The sequence below is a fragment of the Pelecanus crispus genome, chromosome 5 (assembly GCF_030463565.1).
Source record: "Pelecanus crispus isolate bPelCri1 chromosome 5, bPelCri1.pri, whole genome shotgun sequence".
Lineage (NCBI taxonomy): Eukaryota > Metazoa > Chordata > Aves > Pelecaniformes > Pelecanidae > Pelecanus > Pelecanus crispus.
In genome coordinates, this window is record NC_134647.1 from 54586505 (window position 1) to 54604838 (window position 18334).

General features: G+C 53.2%; 1 protein-coding gene across 3 annotated transcripts in view; it reads right to left on the reverse strand.

The window, feature by feature from the left end:
- Nucleotides 1-1894: 1894 nt before the first annotated feature.
- Nucleotides 1895-18334, reverse strand: part of LMX1A (LIM homeobox transcription factor 1 alpha) — a 44719-nt gene continuing 28279 nt past the window's right edge. For all 3 annotated transcript variants that reach the window (XM_075711046.1, XM_075711044.1, XM_075711045.1), the window contains 6 exons: nucleotides 7885-8117; nucleotides 3002-3171; nucleotides 2772-2849; nucleotides 2594-2663; nucleotides 2288-2458; nucleotides 1895-2055 (listed from right to left, as the gene is read on the reverse strand). In XM_075711046.1, the coding sequence (XP_075567161.1) occupies nucleotides 1895-2055; nucleotides 2288-2458; nucleotides 2594-2663; nucleotides 2772-2849; nucleotides 3002-3171; nucleotides 7885-8117 (883 nt within the window). The remainder of the gene's footprint in view (nucleotides 2056-2287; nucleotides 2459-2593; nucleotides 2664-2771; nucleotides 2850-3001; nucleotides 3172-7884; nucleotides 8118-18334) is intronic.

Below are 18334 nucleotides of genomic sequence, written 5' to 3' on the forward strand. Positions count from 1 at the left end.
TGTGTCACCTTCCAGATCCACCAATCTCTGCCCACTGGCCACGGAGGACCCTCAGGGGCCAATTTAGTCCCAGACCAGAGAATATTTGATATCAAAAACCCAAGGAGCAGAAGCTTCCTCCATGGTCTCACCATAGCCTACCCAACACCTTGCCGACTTTGGAGACAATTCAAACACTTCCCTCTCTGAATCAATGGGACACCCCATGCAAGAAGAGACCAGGCTTTGGTTTTTTGCAGAGATTTTTTTTTTTTGCTTTTTAATTTCATCTTGGTATGTGATTTCTGACAGTGTGTCAGCATCTCCCACCGGGTCAGCCATCTCCAGACCCTGCTACATTCAGTGTCAGATTGTACGGTGGTGATGAGCCAGTGTTTTGAGCCTCACAGTCACTTGCATGTCTTTACGGGTTGTCACTTACATCATTTGTGAACAGCAGCACAAAAGGACACAACGCATGAAAACAAGAGTGGGGATGAGGTGAGGGTCAGCTGAAGGCTCGACCCTAAGGAGAAATTTCTCCAGGTTCCCACGGCTCCTGCAGGGTTGAACCTGAGCATGGGGTGGGAAATGTAGGGCTCTCCCTCCTTTCTCTTTTGCCTGAGGGGTGGCAATACAGGCTGCAGTGTTTTCCAGAGACAGGACAGCAGCTCACACTGGTCTAGCACCCATATTTGAGGTATGGGATGGGGTTGCTGGCGGAGGCAGGCTGGGTCCTGCCGTGGGAAGGAGAGAGGTGATGCAGAGAAGCATGGCTGGGCCCTGATGGGCCAGGATGTCCACCAGCTCCAGCAGCGTTGTCCACCCCGCACTGACCTCCTGGACACGTCCAGTGGTGGGGACAGGACCTGGCCACTGTGCTGTCCCCATCGATCTTCTGGAGGAGAAGCAGGTCCCTGGAGCCAGCCCTACTTTGGGTTTCAACTGCACCTCAAAACCAGTGGGGCAACCTGAGAGCACCAAAAATAACCAACCCCGAAACCCAAACCTATTGCCTGAAATGAACTGATGTTCCTTCCCTGCCACTGGGCTTTTGCAACCTAAACATAACGTTTATAAAAAGTAAATTATTTCATCTTATAACTTAAGTGCATTGAGTATTTCCTTAAATATGGTTCACGCTGAAAATAAAGTTACTTTTGCTGTACAGTAAATTTCTGATAGACTTAGAAATAAACTTTGTTGATACAATCTGGCAGGTGTGGCTGTGCAGTGCATCACCCACAGCCACACAGCTCTGCACACACACACGTGCATGCCCACACACACACACATACACACACAGAGCCCCGTCCTCGGGGATGGAGACAATGTTAGGGGTTTCTAGCTTTCTATATTTGCACGGGAACATCTATCTTAAAAGTCCCTGTGTTTAAACAGCAAGTGCTCAAGCTGGTCAAGGGAACAGAGGGAAAACCCTGCAGAGAAATTTCCCCCCTGTTTCCCCAAAGCGTTGTCAGCTTTTCAAATTTCAAAGCCCAGCTGATGCTGCGGGCTCCCCCCGTGAAGATCAGCAGTTTGCTCTTTCTGCCACTCGGACCGAAGGTGGTGCAGAGGGGATATAGCACTGGGATGTTCCCGCGGGAAGGGTTTCCCCCTCCCCACTGCCTTTCCCCCTGTCAAAATGAGAAATTTGGCTCCCCGTTTGAAATTTGAAAATCCATGAGCCAGCTGCAAAAACCACTCCTGTCCCTAATCCTAGGCTCCTAAGAGAAACATGAAACTATGCAACCCATAACTTAACTCACTCCTTGGGAATCCCAAGCTACAACATATTGTTTGACAGCATCCCAGCAGTGTTGCTTCCCCCTCCCTCCCAACCCCGGGGACTCTGCAGCCCCTCCTGGGGCAGCACGGCGGCGGTGGCTGCCCTGTGCCGGGGACCACGCTGCACTCAGGAGGTGAAGTAGGAGTTCTGCATGGAGTAGAGGTGGTCGATGGGGTTCCCCACTCGTGCCTGGAGTGGCCCTGCGTCCGCTGTGGCGAGAAAGCAGTCGCCCAGGTTGCTCAGTGAGGTATCATCGCTATCCAAGTCGTGGAAGAGGGGCTCGGCACCTTGGAAAGCAGGGAAGGAGCAGAAGTGCTTCAGAGCCTGCTTTCTCCTCTGGCACCTTGGCAGTGCTGGCTACCCCCAGCTTTTGCAGCATAAGGATTTAGGGGTGAGGGGACTGCCATCTTCCCAGAAATTGCCGCACCCCCCATACGTGCCCCCACTACACAGCCCAACACCACAGCCCAGCATTTTTTTTGAAGGAGAGAAGGCAAGAGGCAAACCCTGGAGCCTTACCGTAGGGGTGCATGTGGTCTCCGGGCATCTGCGGTGGGGTGAGCCCTTGCCGGAAGGGGTCGGAGCCGTAGACGCTTTGCTCCATGCCCAGCAGCTGCTGGGGTGGGGGCAGAGTGGTGTAGGGGTTCAGCATCCCCTCCAGCCCCACACTGTTGCCACCGTTTGTCTGGGCTGGAAGATAAAAGCAAGCTGTCGGTGCAGTCAGGCTGCTGCTTTTTTGGGGGCCCAGCTCCCTTCGGAAGCCCAGAGAGGGCTGGGAAATAGGGACACCCTGAGTGCAGGGAGAGCTGGGTGCAAGGGGGGTACCTGAGCTCAGGCGCTGTGTGTTCTGCTGATCCTGCTGCTGCTGCTGCTGCCTCCTGGCGAGCTTCTTCATCTGGACGAGAAGGGGAAAAAATGGGGTGAAATCATCCCCCCGGCAGAGCGAGGAGGGAGGGGAGCCCCGGCACTGGCCACTAGTGGGGGGGCTACCCCTTGTACCAACCTTTGCTCGTTGGTTCTGGAACCAGACCTGCACCACACGGACGCTCAGCCCTGTCTCAGCTGCCAGTGTCTCCCGCACCTTGGAGAGAGGAATGACAGTGGTGTCTCAGCCCCCTTAGCTTTTTGGGGGGACTTTAGGAGGGGACAGAGCAGCTGGGGCAAGTCCTTGCCCAGCACCCAGGACATCCCTGGGGGCTGGAGGCGGCTGAGCATGTGCCCTTCTCCCTATACCTTCCTGCAGGGCTTGGAGGAGACCTCAAATGATGCCTTGAATGCCCTGCGCTGCTGTGTGGTCAGGATGGTCCGAGGTCTCTTGGGCCGCTTGTGATCCTTCCCGTCCTCGGCGCCCTTCCCTGAGGCTTGGCCCAGTTTGCAGATGCTGTCCTCGTCGTCACTTTTGCCTAAGGGAGGAAAAAAAAAACAGGTCCTTTACAGACAGTGGGCAGCGCACATCATTTTCCAGTATGTCCGAAATAATCTGGGGGACTTGAAACAAACTGGTGTTGGTGGGGATCTTCTTGTGAATGTGTATGAGGAGCTGAGGTTTGGGGATGGCTGTCCCATGGCAGCTCAGATGGGGGAGAGCTGCTGTGGCTTATAGTTTGGGGTCGCTCAGCCAGCAGATGTGCTTTTTGGTTCTTCTTTTCCCCAGCAGTCTGAGCAGCTGCAATGTGAAACCCTGGGACACCTGATTTTCCCTCCATCAGACCCAAATCCCTGCTTGCTCCACAGGGATTTCCTGCCAGGCCACAGCTGGGGACACATCTGGACAGAGATGCATAGGTCACATCCACGCAAGGGGACAGCAGCCATCAAGGACCACTGTGCCCCTGGGGCTGTCCCCTAGCCCCGCTGGTGACTTGGCATCTGGTCCCTCTGCCCAGACAGCCCAGGCTGCAGGAGGTCAGGGCACAGGGTGAGCAGAGATGCTCAGAGAGGGCAACATGTTAGCCAAGACCTCACAAAGCCCTCCTGATTTGCCCCGCCACGGAGGTCAACTCCATTCAGAGCACAGAGTTTTAATCACAAACATAAGAGGCGCCTTTTTGCCTATATTTCCCCCCTTCCAGGGAATCTCCCTGGACAGAAGCCCAGGCTGCTTCAAGCTTCGCCCCTCGAGTACTCGCTGCAATGTACGGCTCCGTTGTGTTCCCAGGCACTGGTGTGTATCTCCCTGCTGCTCTGTGCTGCTCAGGGCTGCAGGGCATTTGGGCAGGAGCTGCTCCGGGAAAGCAGGCAGCGCTGTCCTGCCTCCTACCAGCCCACCTCATTTACCGCATCACCACCGTGTTGATGACCTCGGTTGTGTGGGAGGGCTGTAATGCAGGTTTGACAGCACAGGTCCTTCCCTCTCACGAGCGGTAAATCACTTACAGGCTTTTCCAGAAAGCTCCTCCACCATCTGTGTGGGAATCGATAACAGAGCTGAGGTGCTGGTTTGATGTAGACACAGGCTGCAAGGCCGTGCTTGGCCCGAGTCCTGTCCTGGGGCTGCCGTGACTCTGGGAGATGGGGATGCACCAGGGGGTTGTAAGCCTGGCCCAGAGTAATCCATGGCTAAAGCAGGTCAAGTTGTACCCCATGGTGACGGCTAATAATGGATCACACATATCAGAAAAGTTTAAATCCAACAGCAGCCCAGTTGGCAATCGTGAAAGACAGGAGCAGATATCTGGGGAGAGGGGAGGCAATAATCCCAGTGGAGGAGCTAGGATGCTCTTGCATACCATTTACCTCTTCCCTCCATGCTTCTGGGCTCTCTCCTGGCCTCACCAGCTGATAGGGAGACTTTCCCTGTGGCGAGGTCTGGGAGGTCTGGGACAGGGAGAGATCTTCATGCTGGCAGTCCCCAAACAGCCTGGATCTGGGTGCTGGCCCCCAGGAGCCAGAGCCTTGCCGCTGCTGTGAGCTCCCTGCTCGCTCACAGCATGCCCATGGCAGCAGCGTCAATGGGAAAGACAAACTGCTGTTTCCTTGCATGTCCCAATACAAGGGATGCTGTAGGTCTGAGAGCCCCAGCACTGGGTACCCTCAGGCTGTGGAGTCTTTGACGGCTAACGGGGCTGAGCAGTGGCCGCCGCTGCCTCCTTCTCAGTGCCAGCACAAGCAGGGTCTCTGCTCCGCTGAGCTGCCTGCTCTTCTGATACCTGAAAGAGTTTAATTTTGATGGAAGCATAGAGATTTTACAAATATTGGGAGGAGGAATGTCAACCAATGGAGACATTTTGGTGCCTGAACCCCTTTGCACCCTAATACGAGGTAAGCACCCCAATCACCTCCAGTCTGGGAGGGGCAGAGCCCAGCAGGGGCGAAGCCAGAGGTTCATGGACTCCATCAAGCAAATGATGCTCAAAACCCATGCGAAGGGGGAAAACTCGCTTGGAGCAGCTCCCCCAAGCCCTCCCCCCCAACACCTGCTCCCCAAATCCCTCCCAGTGTCAATGGGAAAGAAGGAAAAGTGAAGCCGGATTTGGCGGGGTATTACTTTTAATTAACTCTCCCTTTCAAGCCTTTCCCCACCAAGGAGGCGGGAGAAATTAATGAGTGTCTGGGGCTGCCCCTGACGTCACCTGGGAAGGGGCCGGGGCGATGGATATTGTGCGACGTGCCCTCAATCCGACCTGCCTAGCCTGTATCCCGCCGCCGGAGCCAGGACATTCCTCGCTCGGGAGGATTTAGGGAGAGGAGAAACGTTAGGACGCTTTTAATTGGAAAGCGGGGTCCTCTTTCAGAGGGGCTTGTTTACTTAGGCTGGGCAGCAGAGGCTCAGGGGAGGCAGTAATTGAAGGAAGGGTTTGGGAGATTACAGACAACATATGGCTCGCTTTTTATCTGCACTTTCTCATAAAGTGGCCTTTGGTGCGCGGCGGCCAGGGGGAGGGAGGGCAGGGGGCTTCAAAGCAGCAAGGGGGGGACAGAGGAGACGCTGGACATGCACATCACATGCTGCTGGTGAAGGGCATCCAGGACCGGTGCCGGAGCAGGAACACCCCTCTGCATCCCCCTGCATGGCAGTGGGGTCCCCATGGGGAATGCAGCAGGAGAGGGCAAAGCCACGCCACGCTGAGCATCCAGGTGAGATGTGCACCTGGGCTGTCCCCTGCCGTGCCACTGTCCCCAGGGCCACATGACATCCAGAGACAAACTGTTGGTGGCCACCAAAACCAGCAGGGATGGTGGTGGGGCTAAGCTATTGGGTCTGTGGGGAGATGGGAAGGGCCAGGACCCCCCAAGCCAGGGGTTGCCAGGGGATGCTGGGGGCTTCTGGCTGGGTTTCCAACCAGCCAAGGGGTTGCCGTGCCCTTTTGACTCCCACACTGGCCCTTCGCATCCGTCGGATCTCAGCTGGAGTTTCCACCAAAATAAGTATTTCCCCTGGAGGTTTTTGCTAGTTGAAGCTCTTCTTTGGCCGGAGCCCCTAGCAGCGGGGCTGGGCCATGGGTCAATGAGTCGCTGGGGAGGAAAAGCTCCCCAACCTTTCCCAAACTGCCCTTTTTCCCCACTAGGAATAAACCCAAACTGCTGCGGGCAATTCACTTATTTTCCTGCATGACGTCTCCTCATTGGTTCCTATTTTAACTGAAAAAGTTTGCACACCCCAGAAGGAAAAAAAAATAATTCTTCAATCAATTAAGGACTTTCCCAGGGCTAAGGCAAGAGCCAGTGGCAGCGTGCCGGATCCTGCTGCTTTCCTGCCTCTCCAGCACCTCCAGCATTGGACCATCACTCACCAGCTCCCTTCAGCCACCTCCTCCCATGGCCTCACTCTTTATTTTTTAAATATCATCACCATTATCTTGGGGGAATGATTTGTTCTTTCGAGTGAGTGGGGCTGCAGAGCTCAGGAAGAGCCAGCTGCAGGCAGTACCACAGAGCAGCCGGGTTCTTGCAGAGGAGCATGATATTAAAGAGAAACATGGGCTTTGGGCAATTTTTGCTCCATCCTCACCAAAACCAACCCTGTTCCCCCATGCACCTTCTCCCACCTGCAGTGTCACCTGTGCCTGGTGGTGAGCGCCAGGCTTTGCTGTTGTCTGTGACCTGCCCTGCTTCACACCTTAACAATCCCCTCCTAAACAGGCTCGTAATGCTGATTTCTATTTTTATTTAATTCCAGTGCTTTGCTCTAGCAGGGAAAACACAGGCTCCCCGCAGCTTGCCCACAGCCCTTTCCAGAGCACAGCATTTTAAAGGGAAATCCTTCCCTCCACAAAGCACATTTTCCCCCAGTGATGGTTTTTAAGAGGAGCTGAGCGACCCAGGCACGTGGTGTGGGGCTGCACTGTTTCGCGAGGAGCAGGGCTCTGCAGGGACGGCATTAACATGAGGATTTCTGCTAGCAGATCATTTCCACCCCCCAGCCCCCGTTGCTGGGCTTTCTTACTAAATTTGTCTTCCTGGGAAACATTCAGATTTGATTTGCATTGACTGTAGATACATATTTTAATGCTGATCTGATGCTCTGGGCAACCTGACCTGGCAGTGACACCCTGGCTGGAGCAGGATGCCAGCCTCAGTTTCCCCTCTATTAAAAAGGGTGGCTACAGCAGAAGCAGCTCACGTCTTGCACTCAGCCTTTCCAGAGTCCCAGGTGGGGACAGTGAGGCACAGGGAAGGGACAGAGAAGGTTTAGCCCAAGGTAATCAGTGGGATGCTTGGGACTGTGATTTTTTTTTTTTTTAGGAAGAAAACTCTCATTTACAGTCAACCTATGCCAGCGCAGCTCCTCCACTTCCCTGGGCGAGGAGGTGGCAGATATCACCTTCGGCCAGCACGGCTCTCCCTCCCATGCCTGGGGAGGTCATACGCCCCTCAGGGTGGGGGCCAGGAGCACAAACCCTTACAGAAATGAGCCTAATGAGATGGGATGGTCCCCAGAGCATCCTCCAGCCCTGCAGCCCCTCCGCTGCTGAGGTCCCCACTCACGCCCTTGCCACTGAGGTGGGAGAGAGTCTGGCTGGAGGATGCAGCAGTGCTTACAGAGTTTTCCCTTCAGACCATGAGGCAGAGGTTCAGGGCAGCGAGCCCAAACCTTGCCTCCAGACCCCACTGCGCTCACAGGGGCCTCGGAGTGGGACCAGCCAGGGAGACGCCGGGCGCGGGCGGCCCCTTACCAGAATCTGACAGAGCCGGGCTCACCAAGCTCAGCAGCTCCCGCTCCTTCTCGTAGTCGCCCTTACATAGGAGCTGCCCCTCCTTCAGCACAAACTCGTCGCCCTTCTGCAGGCGCCGCTCGCAGACACAGCAGCAGAAGCAGCGCAGGTGGTAGACACTCTTCTGGGCGCGCATCACCAGCTCGCTGGGTGCGATGGCCTCCAAGCACCCAGCACACTTCACCGCGAAGAGCCTGGGGGAGCAAGAGGATATCCCGCTGGGATGCCCGGCAGCACCGCAGCTGCACCCAGAGGGTGGCACAGTGTTGGAGACAAGGGATGGGGCACCTGTGGTGGGGAGACAGGCATCAGCACAGGATCACTGTGTCACCCCACTGGGGCTTTGATTGTGCTGAGGTGCTGGGCACAACGATGCTGGCACCCCACAGTGACATGGCATGTGCTGCAATCTTGCCCTGTGCCAATGGAGGATGCTGCCTTTGGGTCAACTTTAGCATTTTTGGCTGATCTGTTGCCAGGTGCTTACCATGAATGCGGTCAAAGGACAAAGACCCCAATGTCAAGGTGCTCCAGGTGAAAAACACAGGCGTCAAACCCAACAGTCCACTACCACCACCACAAGACATGGGACACACCACACCTACATGAGTTTTATCAAGTCAGCCCTACACGTCCACCTGCCTCCAGCTGATGCCTAGACATAAGGACATACTGGAGATGGCAATGGGGCCAGCAAGCTCATCCATGTCTCTCAACAAGCACCTGCAGAAAGCATCTGTGCTGTTGGTCCCCCACGAACCACCATGTCCCACTGGCCTGGGTCACTGGAACAGCCCCGTTCCTGCTTGCAAATGCATCAGAAATGTCTAATATATCATAAAAATCTCCATGGCAGCAAGTTTTGGGTTAAGGCTTGGGTGACAGACTGAAGACTTGGTGTGTCAAAAGGAAAAGAAAAAGCTCAGCCTGGTCCTTGACATTGATGTGACAGCGTTTGAGGCATCCCTAATTGTACAGTTCCCAGGTTTCAACACACTGGCTTTCTACTTAAAAGCCAATAATAATAACTATAGCAATAACACTTTAGGTTGAAACAGAGCTTTTCTTTCTCCAGTTTTAAATGTCCTTGCCAAGAAGCTCAGTAGCATGATCACTGACTTACACCTGGGGAAACTGAGGAGAGCAAAGTGGAGGTGGCAGCATCAGTGCTGGCTTGAGAGGAGTTGGAGGCACCTGAAACCAAACCATGGGCAGAATGTTTTAAGTGACTGGGATGTTTCCCTCAGTAGAGATGTTTGAAGGTACCAGACCAGAACCTCTTTGCCACCCACAGATATCTGTGGTTTTGGCTTGGGCCCCATAAAGAAAAAAAATCACTGTTTACCCAGCCTCGTCCTAAATATCTGTGGGAACTGGACATTATTATTCCCCTGTCTTGATGACTTTGGCCCAGAAAGAGAAGTCAGAAGTCAGCACACATCCTGCAGAGGTTATCTCCGAGCATCACCCATGTCCCAGCCCGGGGATGCCCCAGGGACCCACATGGGGAGCACTGCATCCAGCCTTCCACTGGCCCCGTATAGCTCCCACCTCTGTAGTCCCTGTCCTACGTGTCATCCCCAGTGGAGACCTGTGGGGCCAGGGGGCTGCGGGGCTGGGAATGGCTGGCTGGGGAGGGGAAAGACAGCCCTGCAGCCACCAGCGGGCTTTCAATCCTTTCTCTTTTTGTTGGCTGTTACAAAAAAAACACATAGGAAATTAAAAGTGCTGAGTCAGCCCCATTCCAACAAGGAGAGGACTGCATGTATGCAAAACCCTTGCAGCAAAACCATCCGAAAATGGACATAATTTTAAAAAGGTTTTGTGATGAGCTTGATAGCCCATAAAACAAGGAGTTGGCAGGCAGAGCAAGGTACATGCATGTCTTTGTGCCCCTGAGGTAGCTCCCAAGGCAAAAGCCCGTAACACCAGAGATGCTGCTGAACAAAAGCTCCCCAGCAGCAAAGGGGTATACATCTTGCCGCAGCCCACGCGCAGCCTCTGCTCCCGTGAAATCCCAGCCAGGCTTCATTTCACCTTTTCATTTCACTGCTTTAGTTGCCCAATAGCTGATAAACAAGATGGTCAGCTGTGCAAACCGCCGGAGGGGGACAGGCAGGCTCCACCGCGCAGGCAGCGAGCCCAGGAGAGTTGGCAGCAGCTGGTCGCATCTGTGCCCATCTCATCAGAGACTAGCACTTGCCCGTGTGAAGCCAGCGAGCCCAGGCAAGGCAGTGCATCCTGCCAGCACAAGAAGGGCAGATACATGCAGGAGCAGAGGACAACTCTTGTCTCCCCATGCTGATGGGCAGGAACGGCTGCAGTGCATCACCTCCCGGTGCCCTGTGCCATGGCTGGTGAGCACCAAGCTCTGGAGGCAAACAACTGCCTGCCAGATGTGGTTGCAGCTGGCAAGGTGCCACGGCACACTGCCACCTGCCAACCATGCCTGCCAGCCTTTGGGACTGGGTGTCGAGGACTCAAAGGGCTTGGAATTGGGTCCCCAAATGTATCCCACTGTATTGGCATCAGCTCCCTTCCGCCTTGGGGTCTTCTCGCAGATGCTTCATGCCAGTGCGTGGGCTATGCCCGCTTGTTCCCAGGTCTTCCCAAAATGGCAGCAGCAAGCACGGGGATGGGGTGCACCACTCTCCCTGTGCCAGCCAAATCCTGGGTGCACTCAGCAAATTGTAGCATTCCCCAAGAAGTAGGAAAGGAATGTTATAAAGATTTTATAAAATGCTATTGTTGCTACAGAAAGTGGAAAACTATCAAATAAAAGGTAGAGGTTAAGGAGTTTATAACTCCAGATAATACCATTAGTAATGTTTATTTTTTGTACATTCAACCTTGATTTCCCAGGTTTACATACAACTGTCTTTCTCTAAGGTATATATATATTTTCAACACCCCTATGACTGCCCTGGGAGAAAAGGGATGTATATTCCTTTGAAAGCCTCCGTTCTGAAGGGTCATTTTTTCTTATTCCAGCTCTGAGAAACGTAGGCTTGTGTTAATGCTTTATATTTCTGTAGTCATTTCATCTTTAATTATGTCTCTTTTATCTCAAACTGGAGGTGATTTGTACTCATCTGGTAATGAATTCTCATCCTGTTTAAATGAAGTTTAAGCCCTACCTGTTGGGATTACTAACTGCTCTCAGTAATAAAATACTGATAAGCTATTACGTTACTGCTATCTAATCTTCATGAATGAATGTGCCCAAAATCTTTATTTCCAGGGCACTGATTAGAAAGCCATAAACCTCTGCCAATTAGGCACAGCAGCACCAACCAAGCAATGATGTTTCTAAGCCCAAAGAACGTTGCAAAACAGGAAGGTGTGAGATTTAGGTAAATGGTTGCCTAATATTAAACATTAAAGCCATACTTAGGTTGCTGAATAAATGACTTAATTTCCAAACTGCTGAGTCCCCAACAGCTCCCCCTGAGGGATGCCAGAGGGATGGAGTGTCTTTCACTGCACAGTGCAGGACTCCCCCATCCCTGGGCAATGTGAGATGCAGAGAAATCCCTGTAAAACCTTCTTCACAGCATGAAACCACAAAGAGCTCCTTATAACCTACAATAAACCCAGATTTTAGGGACTAAAAGGTGTCAGGCATAAGAACTGTAACCTACCACAGGTAGTAATGGGGAGAGAGCAAAGGGCATCGCTGGTGTCCCAGGTCCCTACAGCCCTGGATAAGCCCTGGACAGTACCAGCTCCTCTACGGGGACTGGGGAGGAAGAGTGTGCACAGATAACCCCACACATGGATAACCCCATGCATAGATAATCCCATGCACGGATAACCCCACGCATGGATAACCCCATGCATGGATAATCCCACTCGGGAATAACCCCACATAGGGTAACTCCAGCATGGATAACCCCTGCATGGATAGCCCCACTGAAACACTCCTGGTCAGACTGAGGTGGGGCAGAAGCAAAATTTTCTTCCAGCCCCTGATCTAGCAATTAATTTAATGTTTTTGCCGGAGCAAGACACACCAGCCTGGATCCAGAGATGTTTTCCTCCACCTCAGGGATCTGCAGCTCTCTTCCCAGCTCCCTCCTGCTGCAAGTAGCAGGCTGCAGAGCAAATACCATCTTTTCTCCCCTCTCTACTTCTTTGTGCCTCTCTGCAACTGCAAAGGGGACTTTGAGATTACATTTCTCTACAGGAGGCTGCACAGAAGAGAAGAAGGACTGGCTCTGCGCAGTGACATCAACAGATTTTAAACCAAGAACAAATTAGCCACCCCTAAATTGCAATGAGAGTGCCTTCATTTCTGCCATCCTAGGGATGATGCAGGCTTTAGTTCTCAGCAGATTTTTTTTTTTTTTTTCCTCCATAGCATGGGATTCAAAGGCTAAATCAGGCCTGGCTGGCAGCCTTTGGGTTTGTTTAACCACATATGAAGCTGGCAGGTGCAGGGACAGGGTGACCTGCTCAGCACTGTGATGCTCGGTGGAAACCCAGCCTGCCACTGGCAGCTCAGTAAAAACCTCAATGAAACACTGACAGTGAATATTTGTAAATAAATTAAAAAAAACCCCAAACACTCACATTAGGAAGAATTGGAACAAAAATATGGTGATGCAAGCATTTTTTATCACAACATACAAGCATTTGTTTCCAATCTTAGAAACCTTCCTTTTCCTGTTAAATCTGCCTTTTTTTTTTTTTTTTAATTTCGGTCCCTTTTGAAATGACAATCTGCAGTTTTGAAACAGAAAGGTGGTGGTGGTGGGTTTCAAGAAAATCTTGAAACAAAATATTCTGCCATTTCCAGAAGTGCAACATTTCAGCTCAAAGACCCCCAAACGAGCTAGCTGGTGTTACAGACATCCCCCCTTCCCCTGGGACACAACCCCACATCTCTGTGCAATTCATCTTCCTTGAGAAAGCCATCCCAGACCTCTGCTTTGTGGTTTCCATCTGTGCATCATCACTGAAACCTAGAAATTTCGACACGTGGCCAAAGCCACCTCTGGGGCAGCGCATCCCATCCCCAGCACACCAAGGAGGGGGAGCAGCACGGGCAGCCCCAGTTTCCCATCAGAGCCACCACCCCCTCTTTCTCCCTTTATTTTGAGGTGACAGGCTGAAAGGGGCCATGATTGACGGGTGCTTCCCGGCTGCTGTCTGTCTGCGTGCACCGCATATAAACGCAGCCCTTCAGAGCCTCCCCGGGGGGGTTGGCGGGTCGGGGATGCCGATATTAAATACTGACGGACAAATCTCAAATGCTGCGTGGAGGCTTGGTTCAGGCAGCGGGCAAGGCAAGGCAGCTCTGCTGGGCAGAGGGATGCTTTCCTCCCTGCCTGCGCCAGCCTGGCCCAGAGATGTGATGAGAGGGGCAGGGGCAGCCCCCAAGTGACCCCACGGGCTCCTGGATGAGGGCTGGGGTGGGTGCTGTTGGCACCGATTCCTACGAAGCGGTGCAGGCAGCTGCCCTGCTTGCCTCCCCACCAGGGCTGCCCGCAGCAAACGCATCCGCAGGGATGCTGGGGTTTCCAGCACCTCGGTGCAGAGACCTGACCAACTCAACTCCTGCTCTCACCATGGCCCAGGAAGAGACTGAGCAGACCCCAGCTGACCCATCGGAGGTGCAGGGAGCTCCAGCCCGGCCATAGTCACAGCCATCCCCAACCGACGGCTCTCTGGAGAGCAAAGCCATGACGCCCCCCAGAGCCATGACCTTGGCATGGGGACGAGCTGATGGCCATGCATGTTGTGAGAGGCACAGGAGGAGGCTGGCAGTGGGCGCCGGTGGTGAGCCGCAGGGCTCTGTGGGGAGCAAGGATGCTGGATTGAGTTGTCTTGGCACCGGGTCATCTTCTCACTCACTGTCACTCATTGGAAGGGGGGACGGCAGCACCAGGTCCTCAACAGGCTGGCAGTGGAAAAATGCCAGTTGCTGTCAACCCTGCACCCATGGCTTGGGAATGAGTCGCTGTTCTGCTGCCACCAGGATCCTGTCACCCTGTCCCCCTCTCTGGCCCTTGTGGGGCATGGACCGCTGCCAGGAAGGAAGGGTGATGGATGTACTGCCCGTGTGTGCTGCCTGCGAGGGCATCCCCTGGCCACAGTGATGGGGGGACCACGTGGACCCTCGGCCCCAGCAGGAGGGATGCCAAGGCCATGGGAGGAACCAGAAAAAGGCTGAGTCTGTCTCAGCGCTGCAGAGAGCAGGCTGGCATGTCCTGGGGATGGGGAGAGTGATTCGGAACACAACCCAGCACCAGCGAGCCCCGGGGTCCTCCAAAGCCACCGCAGGTCTGCAGGCTCCCCGACCGATGGAGGAAAGCACCCACAGCCACCCTCGCCTTCCCTCCCTGCACACCCCAAGCCTTCGGAGAGCTCTCTGGTGGGATGGAGGAGGGATGTTTTTCCCTGGGCTGTTCTCCTGACCCTTCCCAGTATCCCGGCTCCCTCCCCCCGAGGCGGACAAGTGTTCGCTTTACTGCCTGGCAACGGGGCTGGGGCTAAGCTTGCTAAAATATGAGTGTTTTTTGGCTGGAGTACCAGAAGGCTGCAGTCCTACAGAGAGAAAAAAATTGAGCACTCCATGCCATGGCTCCAGAAAGGGGGAGAATTAGGTTTCACACCGAGCAGGCTGGACCATGGCATTCTTTAGTTAATGCTTAACAAACCCCCAAACAAAAGCGGCCAACTTCGCTGCATGTTTGTAAAATGTATTCTCAGCAGATTCAGGTTTATTGGAGAATTCGCTCGCTTTGCTGCAAGTGGTGTTTTCCTTTTTTTTTTTTTTTAATTTCCCTTCTCCTCCCTCCCCCCGCTCCCCAGCTCAAGCCCTTCTCATTCCTGCTGCCTGAATGCATCTTCCAACACTTCAAGGGGACATGGCAACCGGGCTGAAACGGGTTTATTTCATCCCAGGGGCTGATGTGAGCTTGCCTCTGTGGCCCCAGGGTGCGAGTTCTCCCCGGGGACCGGCCAAGCCACTGCTGGTAACCGTGGATGGGGAGTCCAAAAAGCCAACCCTTGGCTTCTTGCATATCCACCCCAAGCAGTTGGCCAGCTGCTCTGTTCTCGGAGAGGGCAGGGAAAGCAAGGAAGGGAGGTGAAGCCTGAGAGTCCTGCTTTTCACCTTTCTTCACCTAACCCAGCTCTTTCAGGGTCCAAACCCAGTGGTCCTACCCCCTCCAGCATCCTGCTGTGCTACGCATCCCAGCTGTGCACACCTCCGCACCTTGGAGAGCCCATCACAGCAGTGGATGCCAACAAGCACAGCTTGCTTTCAAAGGCAGAGCCACTGTCAGGGATGGCCGGGGCACAGAGGAGGGGGACAGCCCCATCCAGGGACCCCAGAGGCTTTGGAGGCATTAAACTGGGGAGTCAATGCATGGGCATCCTGCAGGAGCATCCCTAAATGAGCTCCTGCCCTGATCCTCACTGGCACCTAAGCAGCTCCCACGTCCCCTCCTGGTGCCTGGTGCCATGGGAGAGGACACTGGTGAGGAGGGAATGCTGGGGAGGTGGTGGCAAAGGGGAAAGGGGGCCAGCAGAGGAGGAGGAGGTTGCCACTGGGCTGTTTAACCCTCCTTCTGCTACACATGAACCACCTTAGCCTTCCCAGGAAAGAGCATCTTTGTCCCTGCTTCCTGGATGAAGTCTAAAAGTGGTCACTTAACATCCTCTGGACCCTACAGAGACCACGCTGGGATGTGCAGGGGCACTGCTAGACTGATAGGGTTAAATAAACAGACAAACAAAGCCTTCCCAGCAAACAGCTGCTGCCAAAATACACTAGCAACCCTCAAGCCTTCTCTACACCAAAATAAAAGGTCAAGCAAGCACGGCTTCTAAGACTGCTTTACGTTGCTCCATTTCTGATCAAGGACATACTAATAAGACTTCCACCAACAAGGTGCTGTAGGAGCTGATGGTTCTGGGTCCCCTCCAGGCCCTCGGGGAGTCTGATAAAAATCCTCTACTGACTTCAGGAGCAGCCAGAAAGCAACCTTCTGGGCAAGGCCAAAAGAACAATACCAAAATGCTGATATTCTTCCCCATTTCCCCAAAGGCTGCTTGTTTTTGTGCTTCCACCCACCCCCATAAGACCATGTAACATCAGGCAGGGAGCTGGCCCCATCACAGCACCGATGGAGCACCTGGCTTTGGAGGCAGGAGGGACACAGGTAGCAGGGGGAGAGGCACACACAGGACTGCGTCCAAGCCCAAACACCATCCCAATAGAGACGAACCAAGGATCGATCCCATCCAGCCACAGCACGGCAGTTCTGCATCCCAGCCGATGCATTTCCCACCAAGCCAAATTTCGAGCAGTGGCCCCCTCCCCCCTGTGCCCCCAAGAAAACAAGGATAATTGAAAAACCACAATATCACTAGTTAAATTTAATATTGAGAGTGAGTGAGCGGGAGCCAGAGGTCAGAATTAATTACACCCCACCATATTTCAGCACGCTGCCGCGGCTCCGTGTCCTTTCCTTGGGGAGCAGTGCTTCCACAGAGAGGTCGACAGACATTATTAGAAAGGACTGATTTAAACGTACCCCCAGGAGCTTTTCAGCTTGTCTCTTCAGAGCCTTTGTTTGTACTGAGATTAATGGGGAGGCAAATGATGGAAAAGCAAAGTCACCAAGAGCAAGAGGATGTGCCATCGCCACCACCACCCCGATTTAGCCAGCTTTGTAAGCGGGGCAGGAATAACTAGGAGAGAAGTAAATGCTGTTTGTGTCATTCACTTTGCAGACAAAATGTAACAATCTTGAAACTTTTTTTTTTTTTTTCTTTCCAAGGAACAGAAATCCTGGCTAAAAAATCCTGCGGGGTGGTTTTCCTACACCCTTGGGGATTTTACAGACCCACTGTCTTTTCAATGTGCTGTACCACTCTGGGGGAAGGAGCTATTTTCGTTCTGTTCCAGCTTAGGGTACCCCCTCTTGCAAATTATTATATTGGCCTCTGAATCTTTTGTAAAACCCCTGTGATGGAAAACAATTATAGAAACAAAACAAAAAATTGAAACTTTTCTATTTTCCATTCAGAATTTCAAAAGGAAGGTTACAAAAACCAAAAGAAAGGAAAAGAAAGAGCGTTCAGACCAAGCAGAGAAGTTGTGAAATCTCCTTCCTTGGGGATAGCCAGCGCTCGACTGGTCCCAGCCCTGACCAACCTGATCCAGCATCCAAGCCAGCCCCACTCCCAGCAGAGGTAGGGCTGGGGACCTCCAGTCCCTTCCAGCCCCAGCTCCTCCATGATGCCATAAATTCACTTCCACCTTGTACCAACAGGTTCAAAAAGGGATCAGGCAAACCCAGGGAATTGAGTCCACCCCCAGCCTGGTCCCACATGCTTTGGACCGACCTCACCAGCATCATGCTTAGGACCACCCAAATTCCTGACTGCCCAGGGCAGGACGTGCTCCCCTGGCTTTCAGGGGCTTTCCCAGAGCATCACCATCAAGGGCAGCAGGGGTGGATATGCATTGGGTCCAGCCGTGCCCCAACGCTGGGGCTGCTCTCGAGTCTCCTAGGCTACAATCAAGGCTTGCGTTTTCCTTTATTAAACGGAAAACCCATGTTCCCCGTAAGGGCTCTCCGAGCATCCAGGGACAGGGCCATGGGAGCCGCCGTTTCCCCAGCGTTTAAAATTCACAGAGCGTTTGTGCCGACGTGCCAATGTGGCAAACTCTCATTAGGAGGCGGCCAATATCCTGTTGAGCTTCCCGGTGCTCCGGCAGCTATAAAAATCGCTCGGCTGTATAAAAGCTAAACAGAGTAAACTAAGTCAGACATAGAGACCAGCTGCTTCGGACCGGCTCGGCAAACAGAGATCCGCGGGAGCACACCGGGCACTGCTGGTGGGGAGATATCAGTCTCCTGGCTGGGTTATTTCTTGCCTTATCTTTTATTTCCATGTGCCCCAGCTCACCCTCGCATGGGGTTTTGCATAAATATCATCTGCGTGTGTTGTCAAGTTGTTGGGATTTTTTTTTTTTTTTTTTAATAGCATTTCCACAATGGGAAGCAGCTGTTGTGGTTAGTAGGCTGCTCCGTAGCAAAAGCTGTGCTGCACATGGAGATATCTCAAAAGAGGCATCCTTCATTCATAGCTCCGTGCACTAGAGAGCACTATAACATGTGTTTCGATGAAGTTTGTTAACTACTCGGCTAAACAAGCGCGCTGGAAATGCCAGAGGAATATGCTCTGGAATGAATGGAAATATTCATCTAAAAAGACATTAAATTTAAGCCATCTTTTCCCCCCCACTCCACTGATCTCATGTTGCAGCCCTCTTCTAGCGTTTGCTCTCAGGCTGGGGTTTCGGGAGAAACAAATGCTTGCGGCATGTTTTGCAACCTCAGTGGCACCCGAGACAGGGCTCTGATAACAGATGACGGCACGCAGTGGGGGT